This window comes from Nilaparvata lugens, chromosome 4, assembly GCF_014356525.2.
Source record: "Nilaparvata lugens isolate BPH chromosome 4, ASM1435652v1, whole genome shotgun sequence".
Classification (NCBI taxonomy): domain Eukaryota; kingdom Metazoa; phylum Arthropoda; class Insecta; order Hemiptera; family Delphacidae; genus Nilaparvata; species Nilaparvata lugens.
The window spans coordinates 11,394,420-11,415,557 of NC_052507.1; the positions used below are offsets into that span (position 1 = coordinate 11,394,420).

Genomic DNA, 21,138 nt, shown 5'->3' on the forward strand with positions numbered 1-21,138 from the left:
AGTCACTACAATAATTCTTTTAATAGTAATTATTTCAATGTTATCATCCTATTATATTAAGCTAGCAATTTCTGTATATTTGTATATATTTTTATATCTGGTTATTTATGTTTAATGGATCTCGAAAACGGCTCTAACGATTTACACGAAATTTGGAACATAGTGGGTTTATGATATAAAAATTCGATTGCACTAGGTCTCATCCTTGGGAGAACTCGTTGACCGACATTAAAAGGATATTCATCGTTGGCTGAAAGAGCTGTGGATAGTAGAAATTAGAAATTGGGGTACCTTAATTTTTTTCGGAAAGCAATACTTTCCTTACCTATGGTTAAAAAGTTAGTGAGCGAGTGAGTATGTTAAAAATCAAAATATCGCATCCTCGAAATTCATAAGATGACATATAGCCAGCTGTGAAATATAAACACGATCATTTTAGAGAATTGTGTTCTGTTTATCAATAAAGAAAAATAACGAGCGAAGCTCGGTGCCCCCATATTGTTATATTTATCCTCTGAAAGGATGAAGGAGTCATTTTGTTGACCAACGAAGTCGATCTGTTTAATAATTATAATGGTTTTGAAGAGTACCGTACGTGTTGATAATTTGAAATTGATTGATAAAAGCACAATAAGAATTAATCTCCGGATAAAGACACTCACGAACAGAGAGCTTATGTCTGTATAAAATGATTTGAGACTTGAAGAAAAATATCCCTGTTGTTGAATTGTGCAAAATTTCAAGCTTTTCATGCAATACGGATTTTTTTTCCAAGTCTTAACTTATTTTCTACAAACTATACTGGAAGATACAGTCATCAGTGATAACACGATACGCTTGTTAATTTTTTTGAAATAGAAATTGAAATCTATTACAAAGGGGAAAAATGTTTACATCTTTCATCTTTCATCTTAGTTTTTGCACTGGAAAAAAGACTAAGTAGAATGATAAGAAGAATGATAATAATACATATATAGAATAGAAAATAATTTTTACTTCATATCTACCAATCAAACTGCAAGATATTCTTCTCGATCGTCTCCTTTTACTAAGCCTCCTTCCTTTCCATCTCCCACTTCATCTTTTTCACTTTCTTCTTCTTTTCTTCTTCTTCATCTCCTCTTCTCATTCTTCGCATTCTTCTTCTTCTCTTCTTCTTCTTCTTCTTCATCTCCTCTTCTCATTCTTCGCATTCTTCTTCTTCTTCATCTCCTCTTCTCATTCTTCGCATTCTTCTTCTTCTTCATCTCCTCTTCTCATTCTTCGCATTCTTCTTCTTCTTCTTCTTCTTCTTCTTCATCTCCTCTTCTCATTCTTCGCATTCTTCTTCTTCTTCTTCTTCTTCTTCTTCTTCGTCTTCTTCTTCTTCTTCTTCATCTCCTCTTCTCATTCTTCGCATTCTTCTTCTTCTCCTTCTCCGCATTCTTCTTCTTCTTCTCCTTCTGCGCATTCTTCATCTTCTCTTTCTCCGCATTCTTCTTCTTCTCCTTCTCCGCATTCTTCTTCTTCTCCTTCTCCGCATTCTTCTTCTTCTCCTTCTCCGCATTCTTCTTCTTCTCCTTCTCCGCATTCTTCTTCTCTTTCTCCGCATTCTTCTTCTTCTCCTTCTCCGCATTCTTCTTCTTCTCCTTCTCCGCATTCTTCTTCTTCTCCTTCTCCGCATTCTTCTTCTTCTCCTTCTCTGCATTCTTCTTCTTCTCCTTCTCCGCATTCTTCTTCTTCTCCTTCTCCGCATTCTCTTCTTCTCCTTCTCCGCATTCTTCTTCTTATCCTTCTCCGCATTCTTCATCTTCTCCTTCTCCGCATTCTTCTTCTCCCACCACTCAGCAAACATCAAGATGATCTTTTCGAGTTTGTTTTGAGTGAGTGGGCGTTCAAGTGGTTTGGATTCATCCGGCTCTCGAAGACGGGGAAAATATTATTGAGATCGGATACGATGAGAGCTGAAATGAGTGGTGGCGCATCATTATAATAATCCTATTCGTTTGTCATTTATACACTCCTCCTTCTTCAAGATTCTCCCACTTCTTCCCTCCTTCTTCAAATCCCACTCGAAATCCTCCTTCCCCACTTCTCATTTTACTGCTGATTTACGTTTCACCTGCTGCCCATCTTATTTCCTCTATCATTACTTCTGTTTGTTATTCATATGCTTCTCTAATATTTCATATTCCTCCATTTTTTTTCAATTCTCATCGTCTTGCTCCTACCACTCTTCCACAAGCAACTAATTCTCTACTTCTTCCTCCTTGTTTCTCACCACATTCTCCACTCTCTCATCCACCTCCCACTTCCCATTCTTCTCCTCCTCCCCCTAGTTTCACTCCTCCTCCTCTCCTTCCTCCCACTTCTCTCTTTTTTCTCCTGTCTCTCGTTTTTTCACCATCTCCTTTTTCAATCCTTCTCCTCATTTGTTTTGATTTCCTCTTCTCTCTCTTAGATCTCATTCTCCAAAAAATTCTCCATCTTCTTCTCAAAATCATCATATTTTCATCATTACCTCATCTAACTTGACTCTCTTCTGCAGCACCATTTCCTTCTCTATCTTTTTCTTCTCCATCATCTTCTTCTTCTCCTTCTTCTTCTTCTTTTTCTCCTTCTCCTCCTCCTTCTTCTTCTCTTATTTCTTCTTACTAATTTTGCTCATTCATTCCTTTACTACATCTCTTCCTCCTCCTCCTCTCCTCAATCTATCTCTATTCTCAATTTTCTTGAAATGATGGAGAAACGTGCCATAACCGGATATTGAGCGGAAATGAGAGAGAGGGAGAGAGATAGAGCGAGTGTGTAAGAGAGTGGGGGAGAGAATCTCAATAATAATTCCATGGATAAGTGGAGCAGCTCTGGATGGATGATAAAAGATTGTCAAATATCCATTTCCGTCGTCCTTTTATCAAGCTAATTTCCTTCCTTACTTTCTCTGTCATTTCTCGAGATTTGTTTAAGCTTAGAGCTTGTGTTGAATCGTTACTTGTATTTGAAGAAAAAATCTAATGAAGTATACTACGAGGGAAATAATTGATTATCATTAAGAGTTGTGAAACTATGGTAAAAAAATTATGAACTGGGCTTTAATATGTGGAATAAATAGTGATATTATTTTGGAAAGGGTCCATAATAATATCACTATTCATTTCACAGATTTTATTCCAGTCCATGATAAGATAAGATGAGATATATGTTCTATTGATAATTGTTACAAGGCTGTTGCCTATGGTAACATTTACAAGAATCTGGTGTGGAGCACTCACACAACTTTCCTTGCCGTTATGAAAATTGAACACCTGACGCTAGTGCACACGCGCATCTGAAGTCCTCTATTCAAAAATTATGACCAGTTGGTGACAGGACAATAACGCTGGAGACACACGAGGTCTGCTATCTCTTCATAGTGAATGATCTAATAGAATCAACTGTTGCCAACAGTTTGCAATTAAATAATCACATTTTATCGAATTTCGAGCTTATTTTCAATTTTAGGTGAAAATGTTACTGAACATCAATTGTAGAGATTTTCATGCTTAATATTTTCCACTCGAACTTTTTCGTTTCAATTTTATCTGAGACCTGATAATTGGAAATCTAAAATCAAGCTTTGCATAGATGGGGCGGTGCTCCTGAAATTTTAACAGATATGGGACTTGAGGCAGTTGATATAGCTTATCAATGACTATTTTAGGTATGAATTTGATCAAAATCGTTGGAGCCATTTTCGAGAAAATCGCGAAAAACCCTGTTTTTGACATTTTTGCCATTTTAGCCGCCATCTTGAATTGCATTTGATTGTTCGTGTCGGATCCTTATAGTGTAAGGACCTCAAGTTCCAAATTTCAAGTCATTCCGTTAATTGGGAGATGAGATATCGTGTACACAGACGCACATACACACACACACACACACACACACACACACACACACACACACACACACACACACACACACACACACACACACACACACACACACACACACACACACACACACACACACACACACATACAGACCAATACCGAAAAACCACTTTTTTGGACTCAGGGGACCTTGGAACGTATAGAAATTTAGAAATTGGGGTACCTTAATTTTTTTCTGAAAGCAATACTTTCCTTACCCATGGTAATAGGGCAAGGAAAGATTTATTGAAAATATCTTGACAAACATATTATGTGTGATAGTGTTTGTCATTCAAGTTGGATTGAATCAAATAGAATTAATAAGAACGGTAAACGGACGTTCTAGAAGCGATTAAAATCAGACAGTATGGATAGATTGCCTATATTTTAAACTCAATCGATTGGATTGGAGGAGGGATAACAACCATCGAACTTTGTAACATTGAAAATATCTTATAATAAAGTAGAATTGATAAAGACAATATGAAGGTCAAATTTAATGCGATTGTAAAGAAGAATTTCCAATACGTTGATCATTATTAAAACATGAACATGTACATGGGGAAATGCTTGAGAAAAGTGTCTCAAACATAGAAAATGAGGAGGAAAATATGAAGCAGTGGTGGGAAACAGAAAGAAAATTAGAGGGTGAACAATAAGGAGGCTTAGAAAGGGGATCAGCAGCAATTTGTAGGCGATCATTGAGAAGCTTGGAAAGTGGCGCGCTGCTCCTACACACTCTCTCATTCTCTATCACTCTCTCTCACTCTTTCTCACTCTCTCTCACTCTCTATCACTCACTCCCACTCACTCTGACTCTCTGTCACTCTATCTAACTCTCTGTTACTCTCTCACGCATTCTCACACTTTCTAATCCTTTCTCCTCTCTCTCTCTCCCTCTTTTGGTAGAGAGTTAGTGGAAAGAATACTTCGAATATTCTTTCCGAAGAATGGACATTGATATGTCCAAAGCTCCGCCAATTTATGTAGATGCATAAAAATATTATCTATTTTATCCATAGTTATTACAAATTGCTTTTTTCCATATCATATACAGCTCAATAATTATTTTCTTAATTTATTTTTTGTATATAAGTGTATAAGTACAAGCTATTGTATATAAGTGTATAAGTCAGTATATATCTATTGTGATCTACATTAATAAAGTATTCAATCAATCAATCAATCACACACTCCCACTCACTCTAGCTCTCTGTCACTATCTCTTTCATTCTCTCTTACTCTCTCATACTCTATCACTATCTATCACACACTCCCACTCACTCTAACTCTCTATCACACACTCCCATTCACTCTTACTCTCTGTCACTCTCTCTTTCATGCTCTCTCACTCTCTCTAGCTCTCTGTTACTCTCTCTCACCCATTCTCACTTTTTCATCCTTTCTCTTTCAATCTCTCTCCCTCTATCATACCATATCTGTCGAGACGACACTGATTTAATCACAATGCTATTATCTTTTGCCACCGTGCTGTTAGAGTGGTTGGGGGGTAAAGCACCCTTAAAGTGTGAAAGGGGGCTCCAAATTTCTAATTCCTTCCCTCCAAGATTGCAGAGAACCTTTAAATCCTTTGTGACTGGTGAGGGCTGTCTCATAGGCCTACAACCTACCTTCCCACCTACCTACCTACCTACCTACCTACCTACCTACCTATCAGTCTACCTTCCTTGCCGTCACACACGTGATGTCAAAAGTATGGTAGCCAGATTGCTTCAGCAGGTCTCATAATATTATATGATAATATTGTTCGTCAGAGGTGATGGAGGGAAAATATTAAAAGAGAAGATTCTTCAATAGAGATATACAGGATGATGGAGTGGAATAGAGAAGAGTTGGAGAAGGGACAGGAAGGACAGGAGAAAAAAGGAAAGCGAGAGAAGAAGGAGGAGAAGAGAAAGAAAAAAATGGAGCTGAATCATGAGGAGGGGCAAAGAATGAGGCGGCGAAAGAGATCAAGGAGAAGAAGTTGAGGGAGGGAAATGATGATGTGGAGGAGAAGGAGAAGGAGGAGGAAGAGTAGGAGAAGAATGAAAAGCGAAATAAAAAGGAGAAGAATAGAAAGAAGAAAATGGAGCTGAATAAGAAGGAGGGGACAAAGAATGAGGATAATATCATGATAAAAGATAAGAGGTGAAAAGAGGAAGAGTGAATTGTATGAGTTCTGAGAGAAAGGTGGTTTAAGAAAGCTGAGGAGGATGCAACTAATTGGGAAAAAAAAATTATGATTGGAAGAAGGATTGGGTGATAAGAGAGGAAAATGGACAAAGAGGCTGCGCAGGAAGCGGAGGAATTTGAAAAGGATGTGTTGGAGGTTAAAATACAGAAGTGAAGAGTGAATAATCTTTCACTCTGTATCCATGGAACACTTATGGAGTGTTTGAAAAAAAAGTGAGAGAGTCGGAGATGGGAAAAGCTGAAATACATCGAGAAGAGAGAGATAATTCGATGAGTTCATCATCCACGAAACATTATTCAAAGCATAGGAGAGCTATGATCATCATCATCATTATAAATGAATTATAACGAGTGATTACCTCATACAAATGTGAATAAGGAAGATAAAGTAAATGAATAGGACAAAAAGGAGGTTACAGAGAGAAAGTTGAGATGAGCGACATAGGTTCAGAGAAATGGATGTAGAATGTTGGGTGGCTTGCCGAATGACCGATTCCCATTTGGTCGAAATTATTATTTTGTCGCAAAAGATCGAAAATCGAAGAATCCCAAATGGTAGAATTGAAAATAATTGTACTTTCCCAAATGGTCGAATCTCAAATTATCGAAAAGTTTTAATAGTAATACCATTTGGCCGAAAATCTCAACTGTCGCAAAAGGTCGAAGATTTGATTTTCCCATCTGACCGATTCTCAAAAAGTCGAATTCCATTTGATAGAAAAAATTTGTAGTTCGTCGCAAATGATCGAATTCTATCAGGTAAAGAAGTTTTGTGGTTTGTCGCAAATAGTCGAATCCCAAAAGGTCGAAAAGTATACTTTCCCATATGGTCAAATCCCATCCAGATTCGATCATTTGCTACAAACTACAAAACTTTTCTACTAAATAGGAATCGACCATTTGGGAATCGGTCATTTGGGAAAATCAAATCTTCGACCTTTCGCGACAGTTGAGATTTTCGACCAGATGGGATTACTATTAAAACTTTTCGATCATTTGGGATTCGACCATTTGGGAAAGAACAAATTTCAATTCTACCGTTCTTCAATTTTCGATCTGTTGCGACGAAAAAGTATGATTTTTCCAACTGACCGATTCCTAAATGGTCGTTTCCTATTTGGTAGAAAATTTTATAGTTTGTCGCAAATGATCTACCGTGCACTCACAATGTGTTGTACTGCGTCCAACTGAATGTAGAAGCCCGTAGCTTCGGCGCCCCATATCCGATCGCAACAAAATTTGGCACACATTTACATGAAGAAGAAGAAAAAGAAGAAGAAGAAGAAGAAGAAGAAGAAGAAGAACAACAACAACAACAACAACAAGAATATCGTATAGCGTTGATGTTGTTGTTAAGAGAACTGCATTCCACTCTATTAATCCCAGTAATGCTGAAAATTAAGCTTGAAGCCTTCACGAGCTCACTGTAATAAGCTGTTGAAATTATTTTCAAATCTCCGCTTCGAAACAGCGATCGATTTTGAATTATTTGGTAATTTCAATTTATTAAATAAACCTCTCGAAATGTACTGTGTTGTACCTGAATGCTTTACAGGTTTACAGCATGGTAAACTACTACTCAATATGGTATCAAATGTTATAATCCTATTATTATTACATGTTAGCAGACTGGTGATTGATTTTGAATCACTCGATGATTGCACTTTGTTCAACAGTGATCCCTGGAATATTGAATGTTGATAGAATTCCCTCATTGTCTTCGGAGTGTGTTTGAACTACCTGAAGATCTTGCACAAATTGGCTTCTATAGCCAGAATTAAATATAATAATATCGAAAATAGGATTACAATCACAGTAGTACTTCTGTAGTCAGTAACGTAGTAATAATAGCTATCAAAATAGCGTTTATAATATTAGAAGATGGATCACCAAGAAACACTCTCGGAAGTTGAGGTTGCCATTGATAAAATGGAAATAAACCGCTTACTTAGAACGCACATATTTCATTTACCAAAAATGCATAACAGGGAAGATTTTAATCACTGATGCAGAAAGACGACAACAATCCAAAGAGAATGAAGAAATATTGGGCTGATCGAAAAGCCAGACAGATTCAGAACCAAGGACGATTCTAGATGATTGACTTAAGTGGACCTATGTGACCAAAAAAGACTAAAAAATCTTTGAAGTCATAGGTCACGTGATGAATAAGTGGTAACTCAGATTGAAAACTAGAATACTGTCAATCCTTCCGTTCAAAAATGCAAAGTTCTATCAAGAGCTATATAGCTATATCTATACTATACCTCATTTAGAATCATTGATAGGATTGACTAATAACGCCACATTCATCAGTTACAAGGAACTAAAATTGATTTCAACTACCGTAGAATGACGTCAATCATGGAAGAAAAATAGCACAAGGACTACCTTATTACTCGTTCAACTACTCGTTACTATTTCAATGTACTTACATTAGTGTTATTTGCATTGTAAATAAATAAATAAATAAAATTGACACATGCCAGCAGATTCGTTCATCCGCTAGATGGCATAATTACGGTGGTTAAATTGAATTGAGGCTTTGTACGATGAGCGTAACCCTTGTAAAGTATAGTAAAAATTAAAGTAAATGATGATAAAAGTCTGGATTTCTCATCACATTATATGATTCAATTGACCTTTTAGCATTAACATAATCATGAACATAATATGTTGAACAGTCACAAAATTCAAGCTTGCAAGGTTCTCAACGTATTGACTGAGATGTGAGTAAAAAAGACGCCATTTGCAAATGTCACGTCATCCACCAGTCTCAACCAATCACAAGCGTCGTAGTGGAACTTTCCGCCATTTTCATAGCGGAATCTTATTGGTCAACGGTAACAGACGCCGTTATCTTGTTGACGTCATTCAACAGCTTGGGCCAATCACAAGCCTTCCTGAACTCTCCACTTCCATGATGAAATCTAAGGTTCCCTTGGAGTCAAGGGGGAAACCGAATGTGCTAAAGATATCTCTGTGGAATCAATTTGACCAAGTATACTCTAGCATCAAAATTTTGGTTATAGTATTGGAATAATTATTATTTTCTCAGAACTCGTTGATGTATCTTGATATATTCCAAGATAGCTTATCCTCATCAAGTGCGATATTTCAAAAGCTTTCAAGTGTTAACAGCATTGATAGCAACTACATTGATGTAATGGTGTCTCATTCAATATGTATAATTCGAATAAATGAATATTTATGAATCTTCAGCTTCCATTTACTTATATCTCGTCAACGAAATACAGAAACAAATGTTGAAGCTCTTTCAATTCTCTATACTGAGATCAACTACAAAGGAGATGTAGAAGGAGACATGGATACGAGAACCAGAGCAGGTGAGCAATTATAATTAAATAGATTCAAACGATCGAAATGATATTATCAATCAATCAATAGTTTCATCCAAATCAACACAATATACATAAAATAAACCAAGATACAGAACATCACAATCCAAAAATAAATTTTAAAAAAATTATAAATATGATGGTAAAGCAATCTAAACAACAGTGCATCGTGCATCAATATCTGGAAATTTAATAATAAATAAAAAAATAAATTGAAATTGAATTGAATTTTTTTGAATTAAAATTTCCAATGAAATACATTGAACAGGCTTCATGGAGAGATGTGCTGAAAAGATAGAAAGGAATTGAAATAGTATTATTGAAATTTGTGAAATTAGAACGTAATATTTTATTTGCTGGCTGCCTAGCATAGGCTACGGAAAGCTTGCATTTTTTTTCAACCGATGGACGAGGTGAGGATCTTTCTCAGGGTTGGGAACTGCCTAGCTTGCATCCCAGCCTGGGAAAGATAGTTTCCATCCACTCGTCCCATCAACAGTTTCCGGCTCTTCTTCCCCCTGCCGTAGTCTAGTTTTCCACGTGTAGGCCTAGGAAGAGTCGGACCTGAGACAAAATTGCATTCTTTCCGTGCACTCTTTTTTAACGGTTGACGCGAACGGAGCGCACACGGACACAAATTCTTTCGGAACTGGATCACCCAAATCATCACCTAATGGATTTCTTCGAAGTCTACATTATGGGTGAGTCCCAAAATTAATTCTACTCTAATGACACGGGGCGATCGAACTATGTTTAATTATGTTTTGCACAACGATTAGTTTTTTGTGTATTGTAACAGTCCAAATCTCATTCAACGTTTTTTTTTTGTATTAGGCTAGGCAGCCAGAATAAGCCCGAAATTGATGTAAAATTTGGTAGAGCAAATGCTTAAATATAAACAATTTTCATAGAGTAAACCTTAGCTTTATTTAATCACGTCTACACCTTGGTAAAAACAATTCTTTAATATCTTAGCTACCCGAGATATTACAGAGGTAAATAACCTAGCCAACTATGGTTTTCCATTTAATAGGCAAGTATATCCTAAACAAGCATTTATTGAAAATTGAGTACAAGAGACTATAGGTAGCTACATAGATTGTCAAACCTTGTGAACTATTTTGTCAGTCTGTAAACGATAAATATGATGGTAAAGCAATCAAAACAACAGTGCATCGTGCATCAATATCTGGAAATCAGTGGCCATGAGGAGTTTATCCTGAACTCAGAAAATAATGATGTCTATGATGATCATATTATTAAATAATACTTCTTCTATAAGCTCACTTTGATCACTATAATCTAACTAGAATCGAAAGACATCTTATACGTAGATAACACACAGAATTTCAAGTTTTCAGAGTGTAGATGTATCTTTCTAAAGAGAGACAGAGAATAGTGCAGTACTTTGTTATGCTCAAAAAAGGTTTGTTGGAAATCAAATCCCTGTATGGGTTTGGAAAAAGCTTCCAGCCCTCCCATTCACCAAAAACCTTGCAAGGGCTGGGTGTATCATGTATTGTAGCATGTACATAGTAGTCTGTGATGGAGCCATGAATCATGCCCTACCTGTGTTACATTATTCCTACAATATTTTGCCTGTCATATGCTTGCTTTTCTCTTCCTCACTCTAAAGCTGTTCCTCTCTCCGTCCCTGTCTTTCCTCTGTGAATCCACTTTAACAACAAGAAGTGTTCTCCTGCACTTCTTCTTGTTCTTGTTCTAGTTCTTCTTCTTCTTCGTCTTCTTTGCTTCTTCTTCTTCTTCTTCTTCTTCGTCTTCTTCGTCTTCTTCTTCTTCTCCTTGTTGTTGTTGTTGTTCTTCTTCTTCTTCTCTCTATCACAGCCATTCTCTTCCTTTTAGCAGTCGACATCTTGAAGAACCGGCAGCAAATATCATCGAGAACTGCATTATACTTGCATGAGCGGTGAAAAGGTATTATAATAGTGGCCATGTTAACTGTAGACTTTGGCATCAAAGGAGAGAACACAGATCCTATTATTTTTTTCGATGACCTTGGGTAGTTATCGGGTCTGATTGTTTATACACAGAGCCGATCAGTCCATAGGAGAGCATTCTGTCCTGTCGTGTCGACGTGAAATCAGTGTGAAAATTCAGCTGTATATGAAGAAATGTGATGTTATTATGATTCAATATTGTATTGTATTGTTTGATTTTGTATTTTAATGTTTGAAAATGCTTTTTTTGTCATAATAGTGCCCTATATTGATCGATATTGTCCGATTTTGCTTGATATTGTTCAATATTATTCGATCATATTATGATGAAGCTATACACTTTCATTGGCGATAGTATCCATGATCCATTCCATGTAGTATGCGACTCGCGTGTAGACATCTGCAATGGAGGGCTCTTCAGAATGCATTGCCGCAACTCCAACTGCGAAGAATCTGACAATGAGACAAATATAATAAATTAATCAACCAAATTCGAGATTAATATTCGCTTAAGGGTCGCTTTCCTTGAAAACATTAAACCTGTAACCTGTGAAGTTTGAACCATAAGCTATAACACATTATAATAAAAGGGAACTATACATTGATTATACGAGTTTAATAGGTGAAACAACTTTGGAGAAAGTGACTCTAAGTAGTTAGATATTGCATCAAGTTTTAGTTGGTTCGAATTAGAAGTCATTCATCATCAAAGCCCCACACACACACACACACACACACACACACACACACACACACACACAACACGATTCTTGTTTGTACGATATTATTTCAACGTTCTTATAAACTATTTTTAGAATAGATGTTCAATCCTAATTTAGATTAAACGAATGATTTCAAACAGACGATGTTTGTCAAGCTCCGTTTAATCTGATAGAATTCATAAGGACGGCAATATATCGTACCAACAAAAATCTATGTGTATAAGACTGGCTTGACACATATCAATCAAAAATTGATTGAAGGACTAAGAAAATAGTGATATAATCAAGTTTGATTGATAGATTTTCGAGGTATCATTAACGGTAGACGATGTAGACACTCTTTCACTTTTTCTCTGTGTTTCCAATATGTTGGGAGAATTCCTAACTAGAATACAATAATGATGATATCCTAATGAAAAATCACACCGTGTCTAGTTACATACACATCGATCTTCAAACGTCCGAATTTTTCCGTTCTTATAAATGCTTTTAAGATTGAACATAGCTTGGCAGACACTTATAAATTATTATCAAACGAATATCCGAAGTTAGGTACTGAAAATCAACTCAAAGACTTCTGCTACTACAATTATTTACAACAGAGTTGACAGCTGGATGGAAATTCGATAAGAGCTACTAACCAACAATTAGCCAGCTCGGGAATAGCCTCTCAATTGCCTCCTAATAATTGCCAGTCAGTTATGCTCTCCCTCACAACAAACTGACAATCTCTGGATAGCAGCGCTCATTTTATACTAGGAAACTACATCATGTGTATCTGCACATCATGCCAAGTTCTGTTCAATCTAAAAGGATTTATAAGGACGGAAAATGATTAAACATCCAAAAATCGATTTGTGTGTAACTAGACTAACTAGACTTATTAATGCTTGATAATATTCTGTATCTGTTTCTTTATTAATTAGAGTGATAATTACCTAGGTATGTCACCAGCAACCGATTGAGCCACCGCCAGAACACCACCTGAGTCCCCAGACGAAATGTACTGATCAGGTCTGCTCCCAGCACAAATAAACGACTTTCTGTCCTTCTGCCAAGAAGTGGTATTCCGAACAATGACGTGCATGGACTCTATGCAGACGCTCTCGTTTTGCACAGGTACTGTGAACTTCTGCAGCATGGTTGGACCAGAGGTTGTGTTGGTCACTGGGTCTGTGAATTTGTTAGATTATCCATGAATTAGATTACTATTAACATCAATCAATATTATTATTCTCTGTTGAAGTTACGACATTTGTTTCAAAGTGGATATCAGAATGAACTTTGTGTATTCTTCGCATAACTACAGAGTCGAATTGAGAGAATATTTAGAAGTTAAATCGGATTAAGAAGAAGAAAAATATGAAGGATAAAGGAATATAGAGATATAAGAAATATATTAAATAATAGAAATAAGAAAGAAAAATAGAGAGAACTTGAATAAACTTGAATATATTGTAGGAAGAATTGGCTCAAACATGTACGGGATAGGAAATTCATGAATGACGCATCATTAAGTCTAAACTGGAGAAATTAATAATTTGAAATTTTGCATATCATCGAAGATGGTTATAGGCCTATTTATAATATTCTTCAAGATTTCTTCAGGTCATGTTTTTAGTTAGATAAAACTTGCGGAGCACGGGTTACCTGATAATCTATAATTTGATCAAGGAAAGAACTCCCTCACATAATACGGGAGAGGAAATTCAGGAATGACGCATCATCACGTCTGAATTATTGAACTGATTCACTTAAAATTTTGCATATAAATTCATAATTGGTGGTTATTAGCCCTATTTTTAGCTCTTCTACATTTCAGTTTGTGAGTCAAGGTTTAGGTTTGTCCAAATCTAATCTATTTGTGGTGCAAACGAACCTTTGCGGAGCACAGGTTACCTGCTGGTTCATTAATAAATTCCCAGCCACATCGATTGTTGAAGACATTTTTCTCTGTTGAGGTTACGACATTCGTTTCAAAGTAAATATCCGGATAAATTGTGTCCATTCCTGGGATAGCAACAGAGTTGCATATTGAGTACAATGTAAAGAATAATAAAAAAATGAATCAATAATGAATCATGTAGCCCGATAACTATATTTTAAAAAAACAAACCAAACCTACTCTAGAACATGGTACGCCGTAGTGGAGTAGATCAGTTTCCACACAGAAAAAACTAAACATGTAGAGGACACATTATAATAATTTTTTGTAACTGACTATTGTATGTAATATTGTAGTTTATCTAATATTTTCTGTAATTGATATTGTAGTTTTAGTTTTTTTTGGGGAATAAACATTTATTTATTATTTATTTAAATAGCCCGACATCACGGTATATATAAGAAGAAGTATTTTCATCTAAATACCGTGCCCGACATAATCTGACTAAATTATATTTTTAAATTGATCAATAATATTAATCTAGATTTCTATCGCAATAATTGATTCCATTAATAGAGTTATTGTAATGGATTTGTCACCGATTTTGAAGGCACCCCACCCAGCAAACTCTGCCTCCGTGCCGGCGTAGTCTTTGGAAAGTAACTTTCCATACTCCAAACAAATAGGAGCAACGAAATCTGCAAATAAGAATCATAGTTTATTCGAAAATTCACATGGATAACTCATCATTATACCCGTTTTTGTGAGAAATCAAAAAATGACCTCATTATCTTTTATTGAATTTCAAAGATAATTTTTTATTATTTGATAACATCATAGGTTTCTATGTATCCTATCACTCAGGGTACTTTCCATCTCTCTTTCTAATACTGAGAGCTGCCACTATCCTAATTGGCCAGTGAGTTGATAAGTCGCCATTTTACCTTCACAGTCAGCACCATAGGAAGCAAGCAGCTCATTGTCCAATGAGGACTGCTCGTTGAATTTGAGACTGGGCTTTCTTGAAATAGTCCAGCCTTCCTCCACTAGAATTATGTTTCTCCAAATTTCTCGAAGAGAGCTAACCAGCTTAATGCTGAAAAATTACAATGACTATGAAGTTGCATCATAGTGTTTAAGTGATGAACATAAAAGGCCCGCTACTCAATAAAATAATATAGATCTTTTTCTCTAATATTATTTCAGAATATGTTTTGGTAGAGTTATTAGAGTTAAGCCGCGTTTACACCAAAGCTATTAACAAAATGTTAATAACTTAATCCTTATAGATTCTATTAGATTAAACATAACTTATCATACACATGATGATCATGTGGTTTGTCAAGTTTCGTTCAATCTGATAGAATCTACATGGATCAAGTTATCAACATTTTGTTAATAACTTTGGTGTAAACGCGGCTTAAAGGCGGAAATAAATATTGGACCAATACTTCAATAATTTTCAAATGAAATAGGCAATTATCAAAGAAATTTCATCCATCATCAATGAGCTACGCGTACATATTGAGAAAAATCTCTTTGGAAAATTCTTGTTACTCCCATTTGTTTCATATCATTCATTTTGTCCCTGTGTAGCTCTGAATCAAAGCTCTCTTATTTTTTTCACCTCTTAATATAATTATATCTGTCTAAGAAAACTTTCACATTTCAGATTTTTTGTTTCATTCTATGACACTGTACTGATACTGTACTATAATAGCATAGCCACCTCTAATACATGATTGGTGGAAAATATTTAAAAAAATATCAGCTGATCTTTTTCACCAATCATTGTATTAGATTCTCTAGGCCTACACTGCGACGTTGCAATATCGTAGGCCGGGGCCTTGTATTATAGTCCAGCCTTCCTCCACTAGAATTATGTTTCTCCAAATTTCTCGAAAAGAGCTAACCTGTTAAATACTGAAAAATTACAATGACTATGGAGTTGTATCATAGTGTTTTAGTAATGAACATGAAATACTCAATAAAATAAAATAGATCTTCTTCTCTAATATATTTCTGAATATGTTTTGGTAGAGTAACTAGATTCAAGGCGGAAATAAATATTGGACCAAAAACAGAGTGGTTCAATAATTTTCGAATGAAATAGGCAATTATCAAACAAATTTCATCCATCATCAATGATCTACCCATACAATTAAGAAAAACGTTAATCTCTTTGGAAAAATCTTGTTACTCCTATTTGTTTCATATCATCATTTTGTCCCTGTGTAGCTCTGAATCAAAGCTCTCTTATTTTTCCACCACCTAATATAATTATATCTTGTAACATATTAAAATCTGATGGGTAAACAAAATTCCTATTTGGGAGAATTTTATAGGTCTGAAGTGAAATAGCTAGTCTAGTATCGCCAAATGCGATAATGATTATTAAAAGATTAGATAATAACAGGAATCAGGGCTAAAATTAGAACAGCCGAATAGAAAAAGAAAGTTATTTGCTATTTATATTTTATTATATAAAGTATTGGGGAATTTGAGGTTAGGCTTAAAATACCTACTGATCGGCGACCTAATGATCGATCAAGTCGCATAACGTAAAATCTAGCCAGACACCTTGGCAAAAAGTATTGTAACAAATGGTATGCAACTGGAGGACTTTAAAAAAGCACATGGCTAATTGTTTAGAGGGAGAAACAACTTATAAACCTTATAAAAATATATTATATGTAATAAATATACTTAAACCACCAAATAAAAATAAATTAGAGTATTAAGGAAGTAGGATGTTCCTAGGCGCATGTATACAGTAGTGAATTTGCATAAACCAATCAAATTGTAGTAATCGATGGGCGGCAATAGAGAGCCGATTCAAATGTATTATAAATATTTCTATGAATGATAAGATTTTGTAATTTTTACTATTCAGTTTATGTATTGGATATGGCCTGAGGACATATAAAATATCATATATATGATATAGGTAATAATTTAGTAGATTGGCATGGACTATTTGAACCTTTAAATGGCGTAGTAACGAATTATTTAAATTTATGTAAATTTGCAAGTTGGAAATGAAAATTGTAGAAATAAAAGTAGAACCTGCCCACTTGCCTGTGAGAAACCACTATGGAAGGATACTAAAATTTTGTAGAGCACAAAACCCTTTATTACCTTGTACTTTTTAAAGACTTGAAGTTTAAATTGATTTATTAATTTTTTCATAAGACTTAGTGATGCTGCATTAAAGCGAAAGTCATTAAATATTTATTTAACCCTTTGGAGAAGACGACTTCGGCCACCAAAAATCCAGGACTACCAGGAAATTCGGATCGCCCCCAACAGCTTATAAAAATTCAGCACGTGAGTGATAAATAGTCGAAATATATAAAGTTAGGGCGCCCTCAGTACTTCGAATGAAACAAATATAAAAGCTAGCTCGTCGGAAAGGTTATAAATATTAAAAATTAATACAAAACTTGCGCAAGTCTTAAGAAGGTATAAGAAATATTTTATTAGATAAGAATAAGTCAATTTTATATCCAAAGGTACACAAATAAAGAATATTAAATTTTAATTGTAATACAAACGCTCACTCAATCATGATTCTATTAATAATTTGTAATGATATAATGTAGCTCTTGTTCACTGGATAAATTGATTTATCTACATCCATCAGAGGCCGAACCTTATGCCCTAAGAGATATATATATTATTGAGAAATATACTGAAAACTACAGAAATTATTTATAATCTATGATTTATCAATTTATTATTTTTCGATTTTGGAATAAGATATAAAGTGAGATTGCCTAAATCGACAAGCAACAGCAAGTCGATACATAAGCTGCATACAAATGAATGTATTATCAATGAATTAAAAAAGCACATGGTAATGTTTCGTGCTAAATAGCTGAAGAATAGTGTACCAGTCTGTGATATTTTATTTTGATATATTATTCTTGTATTTGTTGTGTATGTTTTGTTGCTCTAGATAATATTTCCATATTGATCTGACTTTTATATTTATTCATGCAATATATCAAGTTTTAATGGTGTACCATTTATTTCATTCTCAAATACCACGCAGGACAAATCTCATATCTATTTATTAATTATCAGTATTGAATTATTAAGAGAATTACCATCCGATTCTATCAGTAATAGAATAAGCTGGTTTACACAGCAATATATTGAATTGTTAATTAAATCTCCTGAACCTTCCAATGATTCTATAAATTGTCCAAGAGCAATGGACTGCAGGAGCTCTATAAGGATTTTATCGAAATTGTGTTCTAAAAAACCACGACCAGACTTATATATTATTACACTCATGCTTTACCGATTGCAGCCAAGCCGAGGCAAATCGTTATTCATTAAAAAATAATGTCAGAATCTGTCTAAGAAGACTTTCACATTTCAGATGTTTGTTTCATTCTATGACACTGTACTGATACTGTACTATAATAGCATAGCCACCTCTAATACATGATTGGTGAAAAATATTAAAAAAATATCAGCTGATCTTTTTCACCATCATGTACTAGATTCTAGGCCTACACTGCGACGTTGCAATATCGTAGGCTGCGGCCTTGTTAGAAGTGGCTATGCTATTATCATAACCACCTCTAATACAAGCACCGGCCTACGATATTGCAACGTTAATCTCTGGAAATTCTTGTTACCCCTATTTGTTTCATATCATTCATCTTGTCCCTGTGTAGCTCTGAATCAAAGCTATATAAAAAAAAATACAGCTGATTCTTTTCACCATCATGTATTAGATTCTAGGCCTACACTGCGACGTTGCAATATTGTAGACAGGGGCCTTGTATTAGAGGTGGCTATGATAATAGTTCACTGAAAAATATACAATTCACATACCATTGAATTTGAACCTCCCTTTGATTTTGACCAGACCTATATCCTTGTAGAATACATCATCAGGATGAAGAACCTTTCCACTTGATACGTTTTCTTTGGCGGTGCACAGTTATTAGTTCTTGAGCCACAGTCTGAGTCTTGATCATATCCACATTTCCGGCTACCACAACAGATGTGCTGTAGAGAGACATAATCAACTCAAATCTCATACAACGATTGTATTACAAATGCAATAATTATACAGTGATACGGTAATTATGATGATTTATTATGAATATAATACAACTTACTAAGGTTCTTTGGGTTGACAATGTGCTGCTAAGAGAACGAACTGGTCACTGATTATTGCCGCTGTGCACATACTTGATGATGAGTCTGAAAAATGAAATTGATTGAAATAAAAATGGATCACACCTCTCTAAATCACCACAATCCAACAAACGTTCCTCTGAAAGAACAGCTTCGGTTCGCGTCGCGTTGCTGATTACTCATTTTCTCTCGGTATACGTCTGCCGCCCTATCATACCTTTGTCATCATCTATATCTGAAATCGTAGAGCTCTGAGAAGGTGATCTGTTCAAGGTTCTTCGAGTCTTATCGCATCAGCACATCTGAATAACTTATAAAGTTTCAAATAGAACCATATTGTGTTCCAATTATTAGTAGTAGTTCGGTGAATAGTAGACCCTGCGCTCAGTAAGTTATATTGACCTGTTGTTATGTTTTCTCTAAAATTAATTGATAATGTATCAATTTAAAATGTCTAGGAAAAATCGTAAATAAACATAGAGCTTTCTGTCCTATCGTACCGTGACGTGTCGTCCCGGAATGTGAGTGTGAGCGCTGTTATCAGGTCTGGCTGCAACTGTCTACAACGTGGATGGAAAGATACATTTTCAAGATGTTCTATGTTTCTGAACGGGTAGTATTATAGTCCACTAAACAGCGGATTTATGATGAATAATTCTATAGTCTGATTTTTACTCTAATATTGGCGTATGAAGGAGGCCTTATATTCTTTTTCATTTATATTATCCTTGAAATGCAAAATTTCCGAAAAAAACCTTGTATATACGTCGACGCGCAATTTAAAAAGAAACATACCTGTCAAATTTCATGAAAATCTTTTACCACGTTTTGCCGTGAATGCACAACATATAAACATATAAGCATTTAAACATTAAGAGAAATGCCAAACCGTCGACTTGAATCTTAGATTTCACTTTGCTCGGTCAATTGAAGAAGTTAAAGATTGTAATATGTTGGAATGCACACTTGAGTTCCTTCGTGCGTATCAGGTGATCTATATGGCAATTTTCGAGTAGTAATCCTCTGTTTTAACAGCTTTGTCATTAAGGATGAAAAGGTCATGATGTCTTGTACATTCTGGAAGAAGACAAAATTTTAATAGGTGAGTGCAGTAGAATCTTTTCATCTAATTATTTTAACATTTTTTCAAGTTGTCCTATTGCTGTCCTATCTAATTAGTATGATGAATCACGATTTCAATGATAGTCAATGTCAATAACCCATTGTATGACTTCAATGAAATCTATGAATTTCACCAATCCAATTAGAAGAGAAAAATTTGAAATTATAAATTCAAAATAGAAGAGAGCTGTATGCTGTTCTTCAACTAGTGTAGATGCTATCCTTATTTTAGATTTGTGGTAAAGGCTACTCTTATTTAAGAGGAAATACCGTACAAATCTAAGAACCACAGTTATCAAAAACAGTTTTTCACAACATCTTCAAGTGAAAGTAATTTTCAAGTGAGTGAATGTAATCAATATGAGCATTGCTTCACAATATATATATCATGATTGTTGGGTAATCTTAGGGTGATATCGTAATTTACCTTTATTTTTCGTGGTGATGAATTGAGCAGCCCAAGGAAACTCTCCTATGGCGGCATTCTCTCCACCAACTACTTTCAGCTGGGTTCGGATTCCACATTTCCTATTATTAATCAAGTGCCAGCCGCGATGAGCTGATGGGTCAACTGAAAGAAGAGAAACGAGATCTTACAATATTATTTCAAGGAATTGGAATATTGAATGTTGATCATCATTTTTGAAACTGAGTAACAATTCAGATACGTGAATAGATGAGCTGCTGGGTCAACTGGAAGAAGAAAAACGAGATCTCACAATATTGATTCAAGGAATTAGAATATCGAATATTATTCATCATTTTTGAAACTAAATAACAATGCAGGTAAGTGAACAGTCATGTATAACAATATTTCTGTATCAGCTGTGCTCATAGGGAGAAGAAGAT

General features: G+C 35.1%; 1 protein-coding gene across 1 annotated transcript; it reads right to left on the reverse strand.

Annotated features, from left to right (window-relative positions):
• Nucleotides 1-11,148: 11,148 nt before the first annotated feature.
• LOC120350994 (phenoloxidase-activating factor 3-like) lies at nt 11,149-20,882 on the reverse strand (the record flags this gene model as incomplete). Its single annotated transcript, XM_039426670.1, is given in 8 exon segments — nt 11,149-11,856; nt 13,064-13,298; nt 14,610-14,708; nt 18,859-18,924; nt 18,927-19,004; nt 19,007-19,035; nt 19,149-19,233; nt 20,717-20,882. Coding segments are annotated over 8 exon segments (879 nt in total), but the record flags the coding sequence as incomplete, so codon positions are not given.
• Nucleotides 20,883-21,138: the final 256 nt, after the last annotated feature.